A 20,888-nucleotide genomic window follows, 5' to 3' on the forward strand; every position below is an offset into this window, starting at 1 on the left:
AAAGCAAAAAAAAAAAAAGTCACCACCTGGATTTAACTAAGCAAACCGGTACAAGCCTCCTTCAGTTGATCAGGTCTTGGTTCTGCAACAGTCTGTGCTCAAAGAATGAGGTCAGCTGACACCTGAATATACTGAATGACCAGGTTATTCCATCAATGGATTTTTTCTTCCCTGATGGCACGGGCATATTCCAAGATGACAATGCCAGGATTCAATGCGCTCAAATTGTGAAAGTGTGGTTCAGGAACATGAGACATCATTTTCACACATGGATTGTCCACCACAGAGTCCAGACCTTAACCCCATTGAGAATCTTTGGGATGTGCTGGAGAAGGCTTTGTGCAGCGGTCAGACTCGACCATCATCAATGCAAGCTCTTGATGAAAAATGAATGCAATACTGGATGGAAATAAATCTTGTGACATTGCAGAAGATTATCGAAACAATGCCACAGCAAATGTGTGCTGTAATCAAAGCTAAAGGCGAACGAAATATTAGAGTGTGTGACCTTTTTTTTGGTGGCGACTTTTTTTTGGCCAGGCAGTGTATCTCTACCTAATACTTTGTGAAATATTGTCTTTTAAAAAATACTTTCCCATCCCATGTCCAAAAAAATTCTATATTCTATGCTGATAGTTTTGTCACAGATCAAAAAAGTCTATGTGCGCTCCAGAGGGAAAGTCACCGTCCAGAACCAGATTCAGAAGTTTAGCTCCAGACTTTTGACAAGGCATTAACTCATGCCTGACACCCATCTGTCTGAAAATCTCCTCCTGCATCTCTGTGTCCATGGGCCCTGGAACAAGAAAGAGCAAGATATGTTTTTGTTTTTTTTCAATATCACAAAAAAATAAATAAATAAAATAAAATAATAATAATAATAATAAATACATAATAATAATAATAATAATAATAATAATAATAATAATAATAATAATAATAATACTAATAATAATAATAATAATAATAATAATAATAATAATAATAATAATAATCATTTCCTAATGGTGTGGAATATTTATGACCAAATTGTGTATTTTGTCACTAACCAAAATGTTCAGCTATAACATTGGTAGATTTAATTTCGGTATTTTTAACATAGATCCGATTGGGATCACAAGTCAATAGACACAGAACATGATGCCACCCCATGTTTTTGTGAATGGGCAAAAAAATGCATTTGTCAAAACAACATTAAAAAGACCCCATTAACTTCATTAGAACTAGAGAACTAGAGAATTAGAGTACAGCTGTCGTGGAACAAGTACTTCTGTTACTTAGGTAAAACTACAGATACCAAAGTAAAAGTAAGTACTCAAAAGTAAAAGTATCACATGAAAAAAAAACACAGTCTAAAGTATTAAAGTACTGGTGAAAACAAAGAGGTTCTGAATACTTCCCGTACTCACTGTATATATAAATGGACATAGCTAACCTGCTAGCCGCCACATTTCAAACAGGAATTTTGCTATTGTGTCCGTAATTTCAAGATAAGAACATTAATATCAGACAAATCAGGCGTCTTCTTTCCCCGAGGTTGCTCCCGCTAGTGTTAGCAACAGGTTTGATTGACAGCGTTGCTAAGTGCTCGCGGAAAGGGGTCTTCCAGATTGGCTCTTTGTTTGCTATGATTCCAAATATGGAACTCGGCTCCAAATTCAGCCCCATAACTGCTGCTTTGCCTTGATGAGCTTCATTTGACTGGAGCCAAACGCTATGAGTGAGGTCACACTCACTAGTGTTACTATGGGTGCGTCCCTAATGGTCCAAACATGTTGGTTTTGCCCATTTAAATAAAGACCTTTTAACTATACTTTGCCCTGTCTGACTTTTACTTTTCTGGTGTACCTGGATTTAGTTTTTTACTGAATAAATAAATTGTTTACCTGGAGAGTAGCTGAGCACTTTTAGGTCTGTCTCTTCTTCAGCCAGCACTTTGAACATCATATCTCGGGCGGCTTTGGCGGTGCAGTACAAGACCCAGCGTGGAAGTGGCTTATGAGCAAACACAGAGGAGACATTGACCACAGTCCTCTTTCGGCCTGGTCTTTGAGGCAACGCTTGCAGAACCCCAGCGGTCAGAGCCAGAGCAGAGCTAACGTTAAAGGAAATATAGGCATTCACTTGAGCTGGGTCAGTGAAGCTGCAGAACTGAGAGATGGCACCTAAAGAGGCTATAAAAAAAGATAAGATAGATTGACATATTAGAAATGATAATGATGATTTTAGCCTCTTTTTGAAAAAAAAAAAAAAAAACTTTTAACAGAAAATATGGAAAAAAGGCTTATGCATAATCCAGAGGTAGGTAGTTGTGTCCTTGGCCTTGTATTAATGTGGTGTGAGTCTAGTTGGAGGGGCCAATGGTGCAGATTGACAGCCAGGCAGTCTACGCCTTCAAGGCAGATGTGGCTAGGAGCTTACCACTGAGTTTACTGTATTGAAGAATGACTATAATGTGGGACTTTGAGAGGTTTGACAAGCCAGTAAAGAGCATTAAGTGTAAGGCATTAATCAGTAGTGATGGGAAGAATACTTTGAAAATATATTTAGTTACAGAGTACTAAATACCTGCTTTAAAATGTTTTTTGTAACATATTCCGTTACATGGCCAACCAGAGTACTGTATTCTGAGTACTTAGAATACTTTTACACCGAGTTGCATTATATCATAGTGATGTTGCACAGTTAGTTATGCATTCATTTATGTTATTTTAGAGAAGGAACAATTGCACACACACATTGCAAGAGCGGTGTTTGCAGTTCACTTGCAGTTCAAAGCTAAAATTGCGTAATCAAATACTGCCATGTATTCCTTTGAGTTTAGAAAAGTAACTGTACTCTGAATACCACCAAATGAAAAAGTAACTGTACTGGAATACAGCTACTTAAAATTAGTATTCAGAGTATGTATGTTCTGTCGCATGTATTTAATTACTTCCCAACACTGTTAATCAGACAGCATTGAGTAACCTTTGAAGAAGTTGTTGGTGTCTCACAGCTTACTTACTCAAGTATTTTTAAGTATTAAGATAAAGGTTTTTGGCCACTGTTGTAGACAATATGTATTGCTGGGTTTCAGATGACATCAGATCATTCTATTGACCTTATTCAGCCCTGCCTACCTTTACTGTAAATGCTTCTAAACTGCACCTTCTTTATGGTGGCATTTCTGGGTCATCAGGAATCCCATTAATTTCAATAGAGAATTTGAGAAAAGTTTTGCCGCTTAAGTCTGATATAAAATAGGTTAATTTGTGTAAAATGTTCTGTTCTTCTGCACCAACAAGTCAACACTGCAGTAATTTTGTGGAGGCTTTAAAACATCTCTCCAAATAGTACACATCCAAATAGAACTTCTTTGCAGCCCCATAATACAACCTGGATGACGGCACCTTATGGGAAAAGGTGAATAGGCCAATTTTTAACACAGATGAGGGCAGCTAAAGTGAATACTGTTGAAATTATTTTTTTTGTTATTGTTAAATAGTGAGTTCTAGGGTCTAGTCACTAATAGAAGTGATCAGATTCAACATGTGTGAATTTACATACTGGATATTTCATGGTAAAACATAATATATTTAATCTGGCTCTTGCCCCCATCTGAGAGTATGACATCCTCACATTCAAGAATCTGAAAACCACCACTCTTTCAGTTTTTGGAAATAATCAAAAGTGGTTGTGCTGTGGAATGCTAAAATTCACCAGCGTTGTTAATGAGAAGCATGTGATCGTAGTCATTCACTGCGTCTTGTCTCACGGCCTCCAGCGTCTTGGCCACACCCTCCGCCGTGCCGAGGTCCGCTGATACACAGTTCACCACCAGACCCAAGTGAACAGTGAGGTTTTCCAGATCCGTTTTCAACTCCTCCAGCAGTAGACCACTCCGAGCCACCAATAAGACTACAGAGCCGGCCTGAAGAATATATGGAACCTAAAAGAGAGCAGGCTGTATTCAGAACATGTAAAAAATATGCTTTGGGAAATATCATCACCAAGATAAAAACAAAATTCTTATAGGACATAGAAGATGTGCAAGTTTAGAATTGAGCAGGCTGTATTGTAAAAAAAATAAATAAAAATAAATACATTTTAAATAATAAAATAAAATAAAATACAGTTAAAAAGCTGCAAATACAGATTATTTAAATAAAACCAAATCCTGTGTATACTATTCTAACAAAGGTACTCTATATGATACTTAAGGTACTCTATATGATACTTAAGGTACTCTATATGATAACCATTGAGATGTTATTGCTTTCTCTGGAATGTTTCACAATATGGCATTAACTGGAGACAAGCAGATGATGCCACATGGACAGTTTTTACAGTTTTTATCAATATACACTGCCTGTGGAATCTCTCTATTAATTTATTTTTTTTATTTTCAAATCCTCAAAATGGCCACCTTTTGCTTTGTCAAGAAATATTTAGTATTATTAGTTATTTAGCTTTTTTCCTTCACTACATAATTCCATATATCTTACTTCACATATTTTATATATATATATATATATATATATATATATATATATATATATATATATATATATATATATATATATATATATATATATATATATATATATATATATATATATATATATATATTAAAAATAAAGACAAAACATGAAATTTAACTGATTAAATACAAGATAGATAAGTTTAACCCCATAACATTATATGGAGTGAGGCAGCAGAAAGGTTTCATAGTGCACCTTGATAATTAATTCATTAATTTCAGGTAATTTCTTACCTGTTGTGCCAGACTCCGTCCAAACCCTTTTGAAGCTCCAGTGATGATACACAGGCACCGGCCCAGAGTCTTTGAGCTGAAATCACACATATTGAAAATGGAGCTTAAATTAAAATGCTTCCAAAATGTAAAGAGACAAAGAACACAAGCAGTGAGGAACACACACCAGAGACACTCAGTCTGAGAAAGACGCTTTTTTATACAAGAAACTATCCAGCAGAACTAATGAATGTCACATACAAGCATCATTTTGTTCAAGATTTTTATCCAGCATTGAAGCTAAGTGTGGGCAATGCGTCACTACACTGCCACCCCGTGGACACACATAGTAATAGTCCTGGCCCTGCTGCTCAGAATGAAATAATATCATAATTTGTGAACTTTTGTATGTTACTATTTCTTATGAAAGGGTTAAATATATAATAGTGAGCATTCGCCTACTTTCACTGAAATATCACATAGCATGTTCAACAAACATGACATATGTCATATGTATGACATATGTCATGTCCAGGCCAAGACCAGGCCTACCTATTGTTAACAACATCAAAAGGAATAGAATTAGGTTAGAGGGGGAGGTACAGTCTTTGCCAAGTTGACTTTTTAAGCCTTGTGTCTCTGCTGCCCTCTGCTGGTCATTTGAACCAAGAGCTTATTTTAAACTACTAATGAAAACTCTAAAACACGTGACGCTGATTATGTTTTTCATTCCTCAGCATGTCTCACTAGCTAATTCTGCAGCCCATATAGACCCCAAATGTCTCCCCACACTATATGTCATTGTCCACATTTGTGTCCTTATGTCCTTTGTTTTTAAAGCCCATACCACTTCCCAGACTTGTTTTTAATAAACACATGATAATAAGGGTGTTGGGTATTTCCGAAGAAACATTGGCCTAGATTAATTTATTATCTTATAGCCTGGACTAGCCGACAGGAATGAGGCAAAGTCCAAAGTAGTTTCAATTTTAAAAGATCTGGGTATAACATACAACGGAGGACTTTAATATGCTGCAGGTATTTATATATATATATATATATATATATATATATATATATATATATATATATATATATATATATATATATATATATATATATATATATATATATATATATATATATATATTTTTTTTTTTTCTGATCATTTGATTAATATTGATATTATAATATTAGTTAGACCTAAAGCCAGATCTTAATGTTACATGTTTTATTCCAAACATGTGAACGGATCACGTAAAGCTTTCTATGTCGGGTTTACATTCAGTTTGCTGCAGTGGTGGAACGTAACGAAGTAAAAGTAGTAAAGTACTTAAGTATACATTTTAGTTATCTGTACTTTAGCACGTTCATCGTTTGAGCAAACAAAACTATACAAGTAAGAACAGATTAAATTACACAGAATGGTGCTTTTGTTGATTACAGTTTTGCTCATACCTAGTGTTTGATTTAACGTGCAGTCTTGGTCCTCCAGCCTCTTCTTCTGTGTTTTTGTTTCTTCTTCGTGTGACCTTTGCCCCTGCTATAAATTCGGGGTTTGACCGTTGCCTCTTCTCTCTGTAAATCTCTGTAAAGGTCAGTCATCTATTGTAATCCCACGATTTAATTGTCCTTTTGTTATCATTGTTTGCTTTTATTTACATATGTAATTATATTTTACTTGTATTTAAGTTGATATTGAGCTCTGATGTTGCTCCGTTGTTTTCATTTATTCATGTGAACAAGTGCGGGGAGATGCTAACTGAGACTGGGCTGGACCGACACATATCGGCACCTGTTAATCCCATTTTGTACTTTTTTGAACCAGGTATGTTGTTTTGCCCTTTGTAAATCCAGTATTCGGAAGAGCATGGGCTGGACCGACAAATAACGGCACCTGTTAATACAATTTTGTACTTTAGTGAACCAGATTAAACGGAGAGTGCCTCTGAAAGTTCCCTCTGTGTCCCGTGGCTCCTTAAAACATCACAAACAAAATACAACGCACAAGTCCACCGGTCACACAAACCTTTATCAATGTCACATTTGAATCTTCGTTACATCTCAAAATCTGCGCAATCTTTGCTCTGGTATTCGTACTTTTACTTAAGTACATTTTTTTATGTGCTAATTTTACTTGAGTATTTCTTTGCTTTCTGTACATTTACTTAATTACTTTTTTCATGTGCTACTTTTACTTGAGTATTTCTTTGCTTTCTGTACTTTTACTTAAGTACATTTGTTCATGTGCTACTTTTTCTTGAGCATTTCTTTGCTCTGGTATTTGTACTTTTACTTAAGTACATTTTTTATGTGCTACTTTTACTTGAGTATTTCTTTGCTCTGGTATTTGTACTTTTACTTAAGTACATTTTTCATGCGCTACTTTTACTTGAGTATTTCTTTGCTTTCTGTACTTTTACTTAAGTACATTTTTCATATGCTACTTTTATTTGAATATTTCTTTGCTCTAGTATCTGTACTATTACTTAAGTAGAGTTTTTATGTGCTACTTTTACTTGAGTATTTCTTTGCTCTGATATCTGCACTTATACTTAAGTACATTTTTCATGTGCTACTTTTACTTTTACTCGTGTTTTTCTTTGCTTTCTGTACTTTTACTTAAGTAACAAAGCTCCTGGATTGTTGTTTTTCATCCAGTTTGCAGCCCACCATCATCTCACGAGTCTTCCCTCGTTCCCAAATTGTACACAGACCTGATGCTACGTCCCCGGCCCACGCAGCCACTCACTTTAGTGTCTCCCCCCTCGTGGATCACCGCCGCTGCTGCTGTTCCCAGTCCACCCCGCGCGGCTTTTCTTCTTTCTTTTCCCACAGGAGCGCGCCAGAGCAGAGCCTGGAGGGGGCGGGGACACTAGTGGGCGTGTGTGTGTGTCTCTCAGCTGATGCGCGTATCAGCCGACTCCATCATCAGCATCCGACGCTCCTGACAGCGGTCGAAGACAACATCCCTAATATCAGCGCCCCACGGACCACGGCGCGTCACGTCCACGACACGACGAGGAGGGAGAGCGCCAAGTGTATTTTGGTATAGCTGCCATTTTACCGAGCGCCCAGCTGCAAAAATAGTGAGTATAGTGTTTGATGGTGGAGATGCTACAATCGGTAAATCAAAGACGCCAATGTCACTGAGGCTTTTTTTAACGGGAGAACAGAACGATTTTCCTCCTCGTTACGCGTTTGGTATCGTTGGTGCGTTGCGTTCTGTCGTGGGCCTAGTGCCAAGAGGTAGCCTGATTGTTTGGCGCTGCTAAAGCCGCCCTTGCCAAACGGGGATGCAGAGAAAAAGGGAGAGAGACAGCAGTCGTGAGGGGAGGGGACTCAGACACAGCAGCGCACACAAACTGGAACGCTGTTTTTTACTACTACCGCGACCCAGGTGGAAGTAAACCTCTAGTAAATGGGATTGGGAAGAGCGCGCACCTGCCACACGACTGCATCCGTGTAGCAGTGCGTTTAGTCTAATCGTGTGGAGGGCGCTGGGATGATGTGGGTGCTGCTCATGTGACGAGTGAAGTCTTTATTGATTTACATAAAGATTCGGCGGGGTCTCCTGCTAAAAAAAAAAAAAAATCTGCATACAGCGTCGTGGCAGAACGGGCAGTCCTGATAAATGGTGCGTGTGCGTTGTCCTATGTGATCCACTCATGTTCACGCTTATTTTTGTGGCTTTTCTGTTTCAGTAGTGTTTTTCTGAGTCTGATTTTACACCCATAGGCCTATAAGCTATCGGCCTATAAGAATATACCTTGAAACTACTCCCAATTCGGCCTCTGCGTTCCTCACTGTGGGCAATAGGACTGTTTATAGTGATCATATTGTGAACATACAAGGCCCATGTTTCCTCGTTTGTCACACACTTGTTGGATGCTAACATTTGTTTTGTTGTGATGGTGAAGCTGTTCTCTCATAAACACTTTAAACTTAGCCTCATTTACAGGGCATTTAAAGGGTTTTAGGCTACAGCGTGGGCCTATAAACTGTTTTCATGTAAACACAGGCACAAACAGGGAAAATGAACGATGCAGACATATTATATAGGCTATTAATGTGTAGTTGAGAGCTTTTTAAAGGTTTAGGTCATGTGTTTCACTAAGCATTTCATGACATTTTCATGATCATAATCTTGGGTTATCATAATCAAACTGATAATGGAAGAAGGCCTGTTGGAAGTTTGTTCAACAGCCTTCATTTTGAAACGAAGGCCTACAACAATATAAAAAAACACACTATTACAAGCCAGTTTACTTGTGATTAATGTCAGAAAATCTCTAGAGATGTAGTGTCCAAACAATGATTTTGTGCTGATTAAAAGTACGTACTGACAGCTTGTTTCAGCTGTGTGACCTTTGACCTATTCATATTCTTTTTTTATTTTTATGCAGGGGAACCCAATGAGAACACTTGGTCTCTCTTTTTCATGGGTGCCCTGTTTAGAATACAAAACAAACCAAACAGAAAAACAAACAAAACAAGTATACAAGTCCATATAAATTGTTGGAGCAGGTGTGTGTATAAGTTTGTTGCCAGATTATTAAATTGTAATTGTATTAAATTGCTGTGATACTTAATGTAAACAGTATCCAGTTTTGCGTTTCCTTAGAATGTATTTGATTTTTATGAAGTAAAACAGCTAAAAGCCTCTATCCCATATTCAATGTTCTGATATCAGTGATTACGGGGTATTCTGAGGTATTAAAGAAACAGCCTATAGAGTTTACAGCTGTGGAAGATACAAGAGAATGAAAATTATTTTGGTTCACCAGAGGAAAAAACATGGTGGTCTTCTATGTTTTCTTGACTAGTTTGAATTGCATTGATACAGATTGTTTTTGTTTCTATCATCTGAATTCTTCCAAATGGACTACACGGGACCACTAATTCCATAGAAACATAATGTGCTGGTCTTCTGCACATGTGCCAGATCGACCTCTGATTTGCACCTGAGTAGGAGGTTCTCTCTGCCCTGTCTGTGGGCGGGACTCCTCTGCATTAACTCTTGTATAATCTTTATGCAACAACATTTTGGTTTAACTGCTGTCGTTGTTTCTCTGTGTTCCTCTAGTGAGTGTGCCTCCACTGCCTGCATTAGGTTGTAATGCCCCACACCAAATGCATGTGTGACCCTCCCCAAACCTGACTCCTTGCCTCTTACCCCTGACTGTACCCCACTATGGGCAGTGTTGGTAGTGGGGTGGCAGGGGAGCAGGAGTTTGCCATGAAGTCTGTGGGCACGAGGACCACCCTGCCCCGAGCCCCTCCCCTGTCACGTCGTTGCCCTGCCGACCGGAGCTGCAGCGCCGAGAGACTCCCGCGGCTCCCGGCGAATATATCGGACGGGACGGCATCAAGCGACGAGCGAGGCAGCGTTAGCATCGGCACGGCGACCTGTACGGGCACGGACCGGCCCACCGAAACCGCCTCCACCACTAACACTGAATGTACCATGGCTGTAGCCTCCAATAACAACCAGCTGGACTGTGGGCCCACCAGGAGGGAGTGGCAGCGGGAGAGGGGTCGGGATAGAGATAGGGACAGGGATTGGGATAGGGAGAGACTGGAACGTGAACGAGAGCGAGAGAGGAACCGTGAAAGAGAGAGGGAACGCGTGGAGAGGGAACGACTGGAGAGAGAGCGGGAAAGAGAAAGAGAGAGGGCAAGAGAGAGGGAGAGAGAAAGGATCGAGAGGGAAAAGATTGAGAGAGAGAGGGAACGGGAAAGGGAGCGAGAGAGGGAGCGGGAGAGAGAGAGGATTGAGAATGAAAGGATGGAGCGAGAGAGGGAAAGAGAGAGGGAGAGAGAGATGCAGGCAGCAGCAGCTCTAGATGTTTGTGGGAACATAGTGGGACGAGGGGCACCGGACAAGAGGCAAGAACACAGGGAGATGACCTCGGCTCGTAACGACGGCGACAACAACCCGGCAACCGGACACAACCCGCCCAAGATCATGCCCGTGTCCGGAAAGCTAGAGCAGGTACAGGTATAGCAACTTTCAATACTTCTACCAGGGGTGTGTGGGCAGGGCAAGAGAGGCAAGAGATTTTACTTAGAGTTTTTAGGGTGGACTCAACAAATTCCTCTTGTGAAACTTCATGCTTTAGTTTAGGTTTTGAAAAGTAAACTCCAGAGTGTTGCTCCAATTGACAGAATTACATTTCCTTTGGCTATGGAACCTAGCTGGACGACCGAGGGATTACACAAACATCTTTCTAATAATAATAACAATCAAAAAACTACATTCGCTTAACAGAAATCTGGCTTTAAAAAGTAAATAAACTCATATATAACCAAACTAAACACAATGTCTCAATGATCCTCAAATCTGAATTTATTTTGTCAAAGAATCATGTCTTCACCAGCACATGTTACTTTTGTACATAGTTTGTTCAGCTTTACTCATGATCAAACCTGATTTTACACCATTATCACTCCATTTTAAAAGCGGGTGCGTATGTGATCCATTGAAGTAGGGTTATTTTCCATGTAATGTTTGTGGCGTTACTGTCTCAATAGACTATTTCTGAGCCCACGTCATTATAAAGCAGGTTATATAAGATTTATAATATTATCTTTACAACTTTACAACAGTCCCACCCACTTCGAAATCCATTCTGGGTCCAGAAGTAAACTTTAAATTAATTTTTCCCATAGACATTTAAAAAAAAATCAAATGGTGAGAGCTCAAAGATATCATGGAGGTTAACCAGCTACCGGCTAACTAGCTATGTGCTAACTAATGTCCATAATACAGTTGTTTTAAGTCCAAAAAGCACATTTAAAACACAAGATTTGGCTAAATGTTTTATAACTTAGCGGTTTATAAAGTTTCAGAAACAAATTTCAAATGAAGTCAAATGATCAATCTTGTTGTCATTAGTTACCATATAGGTGGATATCCCTGAGCGAGCTTTCAAAGTTTTTATCCAAGTTCTTTTTGTAAAGTCTATGGGAAAACTGAATAGGAAATTTACTTCCAGATCTAGAGGGTGGGCGGTCACTTTTGCGCTCCATAGGGACTGGGGAGTTTGGGACATCTTACCTGGGTCTGTCACTTTGTGAATGGACTCAGTGTCTATATCTTTCACAGTTTCATTTCATGTTTTTTCAGGCGATGCAGAGCAACTCGGGCCTGGTGCGTCCTTCTGCCTTCAAACCCGTGGTCCCCAAAAGTTTCCACTCGATGCAGAACCTGGTGGGTCAGGCCGGAGGAGCGGGGAGTGAGGGCAAGTGCGAAGCCAGAGGAGAGGGATACGCTGAGGGCCGGAGCAGGAGAGCCAGAGACGCAGAAGCCGGAGAGGTCCCAGAGGCACTGCTGCTGGATCAGGACAGTCCAGTGAGGGTGGCGCGAGGGGAGGGGGTGGGAAACAACAACAACGAGGTGGTCCAAGGAATGTCGGACTCTGGGAGGAACTCTCTGACCAGTTTGCCCACCTACGCCGGGTCGGGGTCAGGACATGGGCCCCCTGCTGTTTTAGGACCCCTGAGCGCTTCCACCAGCCACATCAACAGACTGGGGATGGTGGGGGCAGCGGCCGGCCTCGATAAACTGGACAAGCCGGGATACCAGGTGAGCGACCCAAAACAGCTGTATGTATGTATGTATGTATGTATGTATTTATTATTATTATTACTATTATTATTACTACTACAAAAAGTTTATCAACAGATAAAACAGACGACATTTACTTTTATTTGTTATTTGATTGGTTTGATTTCTCATAACGTCACAGTCTATAGTTTGAGTAGTTCATCACTTACATGCAATAACAGACAAAAGTGTGACCAAAAGTGTGTCTCTTGCAGAATGGACTCAGTGCATCGGACAGTGGTCGCTCGTCTTCAGGTAAAAGCTCGTCATCCTATCAGAGGCTGAGTCACCTGAGTGATGCTCCTGCGCCTCTACGTCCTTCCCCATCCTCTGATGACATCATCCAAGACCTGGAGGACCGCCTGTGGGAGAAAGAGCAAGAGGTCAGAACCCACACAACTTTAATATTAACGTGAGCTAACCAAACTAACCAAGACATTACATTACATAAATAACATTTTGACAGGAGGCTGCTCAAGCCATTTATGTATGAAATTCTTATTTTTAATATTTTAAATATGATGTTACATACTGTGTTGTATTCACATCATGCACACTCTTCCATGTTATCATTGAAAAATCACCTCACTCATTCACTTTACACCGTCATATAAATGAGGACAAACTAACTTTGATGCAAAAATGTCAATTTAAAATAACAAATTTAACTTTAACAGTATTAATATTAACGTTGTGGCCCCTCTGCAGGACCAGGAGCAGAACAAACTGAATGGGGGGCATCAGAGTTTCAAAGTGCTGCAATCATAACAGGCTTCCATTAAGCGGCATAATTTTAGGTGCTTGAAATTAGGGTGGAAACATTTTGAACAGAGGTGGAATTGCACCCATTTTGTCCCTGTAGACCCTTCAGCACCCCTGTAGACCATTTTGCTCCCCTGTAGACCCTTCAGCACCCCTGTAGGCCCTTTTGTTTTCCTGTAGACCCGGTCCTACCCCTCTCATTCAGCTTTGGTTATTGTTTGTGTAATATTTAAACAGGTTCAGCACATGCGTCGCAACCTGGACCAGAGCGAGGCGGCCATCATCCAGGTGTTTGAGGAGAAGCAGCGAGTTTGGGAGCGGCAGATGGATGAACTCAGGCAGAACTACGCCTCTCGTCTACAACAGGTCAGCTCTACTGTCCTCAAAGCAACAATCAGATATATCATCATCATAATGTAATACTTACTGTGTGACCATAGACTGTATCAAGAAGTGGACTAAGTGACTGTGACACCCATAGCATTCAGCTCCAGTCAAATGAAGCTCATCGAGGATAGAGCAGTTATAGGGATGAATTTGGAGACGAGCTCCATATTTGGAATTCCAACTGCGAGTATCATAGCAACCAAAGAGTCAATCCAGAGCGAGGCTGTTGAAGGTAATGCCCCTTCCCGCCCGCACCACTGGTTTAACACAGAGCAGGCGCTTAGTAACGCTGTCAATCAAACCTGTCGTTAGCTCTATATATAAATAAAAAATACCAGAATCATGTAGAGCGGGTTAAAACGAACGTTTTGCGACCAAATGACTCACTGCAGCAGTTACAGACATGTTTTTGTAATAAAATATCCTAAATGACCTTCAAGTTCTTAAAGTATGATTTTGATATGTACAAGGGAATACATGGTAAAGGTTTATTAAGTCAGTTTATAAAGAAAGATCTCTCTTTGAGTAAAGATGGTTTATTTTACAATCAGAAGGAACTTCTGGAAATACTTGGTCAATAATGTCAATAGTCACCCTTATGCCCTCATGTCACATTTACAATTGTGTTCGTAATGATTTCATAAAGTTAAAGTGTCTCTCCACTCTCCGGATGAGCTTTTCAGTCCATGTTTTTCAAACATCTGGCCAGCGCCACGCGGTGCATGATGGGATATAGGAGGCAGCGAAAGGTGCTCAGATGTGTTCTTTGTTCATCACAAAGGCCACATTTGATGGCCACATTCGTGGGCTGAAATGGGACAGGCCTTGTTGTGCCGGAAGTGACATAATTGGCCTTCAAATGTAGCCGACAAAGGATGCAGCCGTTGAATTGGGACACGGCTTATGTGTGTGAGTCTTTGAAGTGTTTATTGTGTTGTCCAGTTCTCTCTTGTAAGATCTCTATTGTACTTTCTGGTTAAACAAAGGTATAAGAACAACACAATGCAGAAAAACAGTCCTGCGTTGCATTTCATATTAAATGTAGATTATGTTGGACTTAAATAGTTCCTAAACGTGACCCCTTTGTGACCTCTGATTTGAACTAAACATGTTGAAATAAAATATACTTTTTGGTTATAACCATATACAATTACAAAACATTTTTCATCATCATTTTAAAGGCGTTTATGTTTACATTTTGTATTGGACCGTTGGATTGAGGGTCAGACAGCATACTGAGCTCCTCAATAGGTTGCCAGATTCTACAACAAAAACATTTGGGGGGAAAAAAAACATGATGATCTGTTCTGTATCCTCAGTAAAAGACAGTTGACAGCAATCAGAATTCAAACTAAAAATTAAGTGAGTGTGACTTCGCCCATTTACAATTTACAGACACAGTATCAAAAAAAAAAAAAAAAAAAAACCCCGGGATCATGTAGAGCAAGTCAGTACAACCAAAATAAGAAGTCTCACAGCACTTACAGAGAGAGGGCTGACAATTTTTCAATATAAAATGGAACCAGATTCGATGGAACCGGAAGTGCGCACATGATCATTTCCTATTTGGAAGGGTAGCAGGTTAGCTATGTCCATTTGTATGTACAGTCTATGGTAAGAACACGTGATACAGGCATAGATCATGTGTGTATTCCTTTGATTGTTCTGTGTGTCTTAGGTAAACTCTTTCCATCAGTTTAACCTGAACACTCGTAATGGTAAACATGATGTATAACTTTGTACATTTTTGTGTAGGTGACCCGGCGAGCCCAGCGGTCTCAAACCGCTCTACAGGCTCAGATCGGCCGACTGTCTCAGGACAAGAGGCGTCTGCAGGAGGAGATGGCTGCTTTGCTCGCCCAGAGAGAAGAGCTGGAGAGAAAGTGTCTGGACTATAGGAAAGAACAGGCCGACATCCTGCCCCGACTGGAAGAGACCAAGTGGGAGGTAAGTATCCCTAATACAAACACTACCAGTCAAATGTTTGGACATACTCTCTCGGTCAATGTTTTTAATTTATTTTTACTACTTTCTTATTTTAAAGAAGACAAATCAAATATATGAAGTAAGATGTATGGGATTATGTATGCAAAATGTGATATCATCCCTTAAAGTGCCGCATTGCTGTTGTTTCAGGTGTGTCAGAAAGCAGGTGAGATCTCTCTGTTGAAGCAGCAGCTGAGAGAGAGCCAGGCGGAGGTGACTCAGAGGGCAGGGGAGATGGTGGCTCTGAGGGGCCAGCTCAAGGAGCTCAATGCCCAGCTGAGGGAGAGGGAGGAGGCCATGCTGGGCCTCAAAGACTCCTACAGCACCAAGAGTATGGAGCTGGAGAAGTGTGAGAACGAACTGCGCAGGACTCTCTCTGAGGTATGGAGATGTTCACTTTAATTTTTTTCTTTATTTCTACAAGCAGAGCCCAATGAGCTTCTGATCGATAGCGATGGCCAACTTACTTTTTCATGGAGTGAACAGTGATGGTTTTAAGTTCATCGCCTGTTATGAAACGAAGGGCTGAGTGAAAGACTGAATTTAAAAGTTTCAAAGTAGAGGCTGATGTCTCCATGTGTATTATATCTACATAATCCAGTATAGAAAGAAAGGTTGCTTGAACAATTTATTTTCTGTAATTCAGTGGGGCACAAGATTCTTTCTATAATAACATGATATTAAAGGCACAGATCTTAGTCAAAGAAAATAAATTGTTTGAAAGTTAAAGAAGCAATTTTTGTTAGGAAAGACAATCCTTCTTTGAACAGGAATGGGGGTCTTAGACATCATCTAACTCCTATTTATAACTCTATCCTCAGACCTAAATCAGAACAAGGAAAACCACAGTTCTAGCCAGTATGCTAATAGCCAGTATGCTAAGAGGTGTGAGAGCACCCGTTAGGGGCCTGAATGATTACGCTAAGTATGACTCACTGTTCACACTTGTGTAGTACATTAAACCTAGCCTACAAACAGAATCTGTAAACAAACAGGTGTGTTAGTTTCAGTGTAGTTAGCTCCTCCCTTCAGATAAACATAAGGCAGTGTCCACTAATAATCTGACCAGAACTGAAGAAGCAGCTTGGACGAGCAGCAAACCATCTTCACGCCTACAACTTTTTGTCCAGTTGACAGAATTTAATTTTTCTTTTACTACTGAACTCAATAAAAATGTAAGAGGTCACCAAACCTTTCACAGACTACCTCATTAAAACATTTGAACATTTGCATCACAGACACACCACAGTTGTACATGTAAAATATAAACTGAAAGGTATTTCCTTTTAATGAGTTTTTAACCAAATTTAACAGTAATTTTTGCAACATCATAATTTTCAAAAATAAATAAACCAGCCTACACAATATATTAGGCAGTGGTTGAAGTATTGAAAATTTTTTATGTATCTGTACTTAAGTACATTTACAGTGGATACTTTTTAGTTTTACTTCACTACATTTGAGAGCAGGTATCTGTACTTTCTACTCCACTACATTTTTGAACAGGACTGAAAAGTAAAAGTATTTTTACTTTTGTTTGAAACCTGCTGAAACAGCTGTGGGTTTAATTTTTTTTTATCAAGTTCATAATCAGAGTAAACAAAAATATACAATTAAAAACAACTATTTAAAAAAAAAAATCAATTCAGTTGTTTCTGCTGAAAAAAAATCAACGTAAAACTTTATCAAAATCACTACATTTGCCTTATAAGAACTTAAAATGTATCAATTAGTTTTTAAGTACATATTTAAATGGTACTTTAATACTTTTACTTAAGTTGTTTTTTTAATGTTTACTTTTACTTGGTATCTGTACTTTTACTTAAGTAACAAAATGGAGTAACACACATAATACCCAACTTTATTTGGCAGATCACTAGTAGGTTTTCGTATTGTTCTGTAAGACAAGTTTATAAACAGTGATGGGAAGAATACTTCGAAAATGTAGGTAGTTACAGAATATTGAAAACTCAAATTAAAATGTGTTTTGTAACATATTTTGTTAAAGGGGCCAAACAGAGTACTGTATTCTGAATACTCTGTATACTTTTACACCAATTTGCATTATATTATAGAGAAAAAAACAAGATATAATTGCAAACAGCTTTATTTTTCATTTATTTAATTTTCATTTAATTCATTGTCTAGTTAGAGACTGAAAATCATTGTATTGTTCTTTTCCTATGTGTCATCTTATCTGTATATTTGTTTTTGTTGACGTTTATGTGAAGCACTTTGGTCAGCTGAAGTTGTTTTAAACGTACTATAGGAATAAACTTGTATTGAAAATATATAAGTAACAGCACCAGAAAGAGCTATTCAAAATTAGTATTAAAAACATGTATTTTCGGTCCATGTATTCAGTTACTTCTCAATGCTGGTTATAAATACTATGATTTCAAAATAAGATGATTTGTATCAGATTTAGCTACTGCTCCTTTCCATCTGCAGTCCCTGGGCAGGTGCCATGGACTGTATATATAAATGGACATAGCTAACCTGCTAACTGCGGCATTCCAGATTGGAAGTGATTATGGGCACGCTTCTGGCTCCATCAACTCTGGCTCCAATTCACTTTATATTAGAAAACTGTCACCCCTCTCTCTGTAACTGCTGCTGTCAGGCTCGTCATTTTGGTTTTAAAATGTTCGTATTAACACGCTCTACATGATTCTGGTGTTTTTATTTCACTATTTTGTCCATAAGTCAAGATATGAACATTATTAACAGACAAATCAGGCGCCTTCTTTCCCCGAGGTCACTCCTGCTAGCGTTAGCAACAGGTTTGAGTGACAGCGTTGCTAAGTGCCCTCCCCCTGTTAAACCAGCGGTGCGGGTGGGAAGGGCCTTTACCTTCAACAGCTTTACTCCAGATTGGCTCTTTGGTTGCTATGATACTCGTGGTCAGAATTCGTCTCCAAATTTGCCCCTATAACTGCTCTAGCCTCAATGAGCTTCATTTGACTAGAGCCGAACATTACGGGTGACATCACACTCCCTTAGTCCACTTCTTTACACAGTCTATGGCAGGTGCAGTCCCTGGGCAGTTGGATACACATTAAAAATACACATTTAATTATTATTTAGACTGAGATTATTAGATCAGAATCAGAATAAGCTCTATTGCACTTGTAAGTGAACGAAATCAACAAACTGAGAATGTGGTTAGGTGTAAATAAAGAAAATATTTACATTTACACCAAAATCGTATCTGTCTCTTGCAGGTGTCTGTCCTACGGGAAAAGCTGGGAGTGTTTGAAGCAGAGGTTCTGAGTTTGAAGCGTGCTCTGAGTGAAGTGAGCCGCGGAGCAGAGGTAGCGGTGAGTCCCAACCTAGCCGCAGCCGGACTGTTACCTCCCTGGGGAATGGTTCACTGCCCTCGCAACCCGAACGAGCCCGCCAACCACGCCCTCACGCCCCCCTCCGACACCCTCCTCAGTCTCCAGAGCGACGAAGCCAAAGCCCAGCGTCAAGAGGCCCAAAGGCAGGAGCGGCAGCAGCGGGAAGAAGCGCAATGGAGACAAGACCCCCACATTCCTCAAGACATCCAAGGCCGAGCCGAAACTCAACTCCGCCACGAAGCCCAACTGCGTCACGAGGCCCAGCTCCGCCACGAGGCCCAGATCAGCCAAGATGTGCAACTCAGACAAGATGCTCACCAGCACCACCGTGAGGGCAACTGGGAGGAGGCAGGGGAGCTACGCAGACAACTGGAGCAACTGCAGTCTGCGCTACGCTTAGAGAGGCAGCAGCGAGAACGCCAAGCTCTCAACTTTGATCAGGAAAGACACACCTGGCAGGACGAAAAAGAGCGGGTTTTGAAATACCAAGCGCAGCTGCAATTGAGTTATGTGGAGACGCTGCAGAAGAACCAAGCACTGGAGAAACGTATGACCCAACTGGGAAGCAAATCTACAACAGCGTCCACAACTACGACTACTACTACTACTACTACTACTGCTACTGGTACTACCACGGCAACATCCCCGACCTCCTCAAATTCACCCCCTCCAACTCTCACGGTGTCTCCCATGTCCCCCCAGTTGCCCCCCTCTCTGCCCGGCCCCATTTCTCTTACCCTCTCCCCGCCGTGTGAGGATCAGAAAGCTCCGCCCTCCCTCCACCACCTCGCACCCCCCTGGGCGGGGCCGTCCCGTCTGGAGAGGATAGAGTCCACTGAAATCTGAAAAAAACATTCTCCAGTCCAGTTTGAAACACAAGACACAAGATCTTTCAGCCTAATATTACAACAGGCACTGCAAAAAGTAGCATCTAGCAAAGTCAAAATTACTTAAAGCAGACATATTCTGCAGAATGGATTTTTCTGAGCTTTTCACCATGTTATAGTTGTTTCCTTCTCATTTACCCTCTCGAAGTTGTTTTTGGGGTGATTCATGCATGTTTGAACAATCTTTAATCGCTTAATTTCAAGGCGCCATTTTGCTGATCAATCCCCATTTTCACCCTCACCGGTACATGCCCACTGTGACGTACTTACTTCGGTTTCAATTCTTAATCAGTGATGCACGTGAGATTCGCCAGCGTCGCGTTGTCAGTTTGGTACAAATTTTTAAAAATCTGCTGCTCGCTAGTGTGCTGCTATCCGTAGGAGGAGCCGACAGCTACACGGCACTTTGTTGTGATGACGATTATGGCAACGTCAGCTCCCATTGGGCACCAACATTATAACCAGGCTTAAAGCTCACAAGAGTCAATTTTGTGTAATACAGGACCTTTAAGTAATCTTAACTTACCAACATATTACTTTTTGCAGTGTTTTAGACTCAGCATGTAGTAATATCTTAAGACGAAGTATTCCTGGAGACATCAGCAGAAACAGTGAAACCTAACATTGACTAGCTATTGCCAACAATAGGATAAGATTCAAGTTATTGAGGATTTTTCAGCCTCCGAAGCAGTCTTTTGCTAAGGAATTGCACATTCAACTCAGTGTTTTATGAAAAATGTGCCACACTGATACATGGGGAAAACATAATATTACATAAATGACAGGGCTGCAGTTACATGTGCACTCAAAATCTGTTTATAATCTGATTTCTTGAGTTTTAAGACTATGAAACACTCAAAGACGCTTTACAATGAATAGTAGTGAGTGGTGAATAGAGGTGATGTGTCCTGATCTGGGCAGTGAGGAGGTGCTGTGTCCTGATCAGGGCAGTGAGGAGGTGCTGTGTCCTGATCAGGGCAGTGAGGAGGTGCTGTGTCCTGATCAGGGCAGTGAGGAGGTGCTGTGTCCTGATCAGGGCAGTGAGGAGGTGCTGTGTCCTGATCAGGGCAGTGAGGAGGTGCTGTGTCCTGATGAGGGCAGTGAAAAGGTGCTGTGTCCTGATCAGGGCAGTGAGGAGGTGCTGTGTCCTGATCAGGGCAGTGAGGAGGTGCTGTGTCCTG

General features: G+C 40.4%; 2 protein-coding genes across 2 annotated transcripts; one reads left to right on the forward strand and one right to left on the reverse strand.

The window, feature by feature from the left end:
- Window positions 1-585: 585 nt before the first annotated feature.
- On the reverse strand, window positions 586-4,907 carry sprb (sepiapterin reductase b). The gene is made up of 4 exons (XM_033973193.2): window positions 4,757-4,907; window positions 3,703-3,931; window positions 1,887-2,174; window positions 586-796 (listed from the first exon to the last, which is right to left on the reverse strand). Exons 1-4 carry the CDS (start codon window positions 4,844-4,846, stop codon window positions 642-644), a joined length of 762 nt encoding a protein of 253 aa, XP_033829084.1. The 5' UTR covers window positions 4,847-4,907; the 3' UTR covers window positions 586-641.
- An 840-nt stretch (window positions 4,908-5,747) lies between these two features.
- On the forward strand, window positions 5,748-20,524 carry lzts3b (leucine zipper, putative tumor suppressor family member 3b). The gene is made up of 11 exons (XM_033973365.2): window positions 5,748-5,773; window positions 6,231-6,331; window positions 6,482-6,563; window positions 7,397-7,824; window positions 9,822-10,736; window positions 11,865-12,323; window positions 12,560-12,727; window positions 13,344-13,472; window positions 15,249-15,440; window positions 15,630-15,860; window positions 18,704-20,524. The coding sequence occupies exons 5-11, from the start codon at window positions 9,930-9,932 to the stop codon at window positions 19,664-19,666; spliced, it is 2,949 nt and encodes a 982-aa protein (XP_033829256.2). The 5' UTR covers window positions 5,748-5,773; window positions 6,231-6,331; window positions 6,482-6,563; window positions 7,397-7,824; window positions 9,822-9,929; the 3' UTR covers window positions 19,667-20,524.
- The last annotated feature ends 364 nt before the right edge of the window (window positions 20,525-20,888 follow it).

The sequence above is a fragment of the Periophthalmus magnuspinnatus genome, chromosome 9 (assembly GCF_009829125.3).
Source record: "Periophthalmus magnuspinnatus isolate fPerMag1 chromosome 9, fPerMag1.2.pri, whole genome shotgun sequence".
NCBI classification, from domain to species: domain Eukaryota; kingdom Metazoa; phylum Chordata; class Actinopteri; order Gobiiformes; family Gobiidae; genus Periophthalmus; species Periophthalmus magnuspinnatus.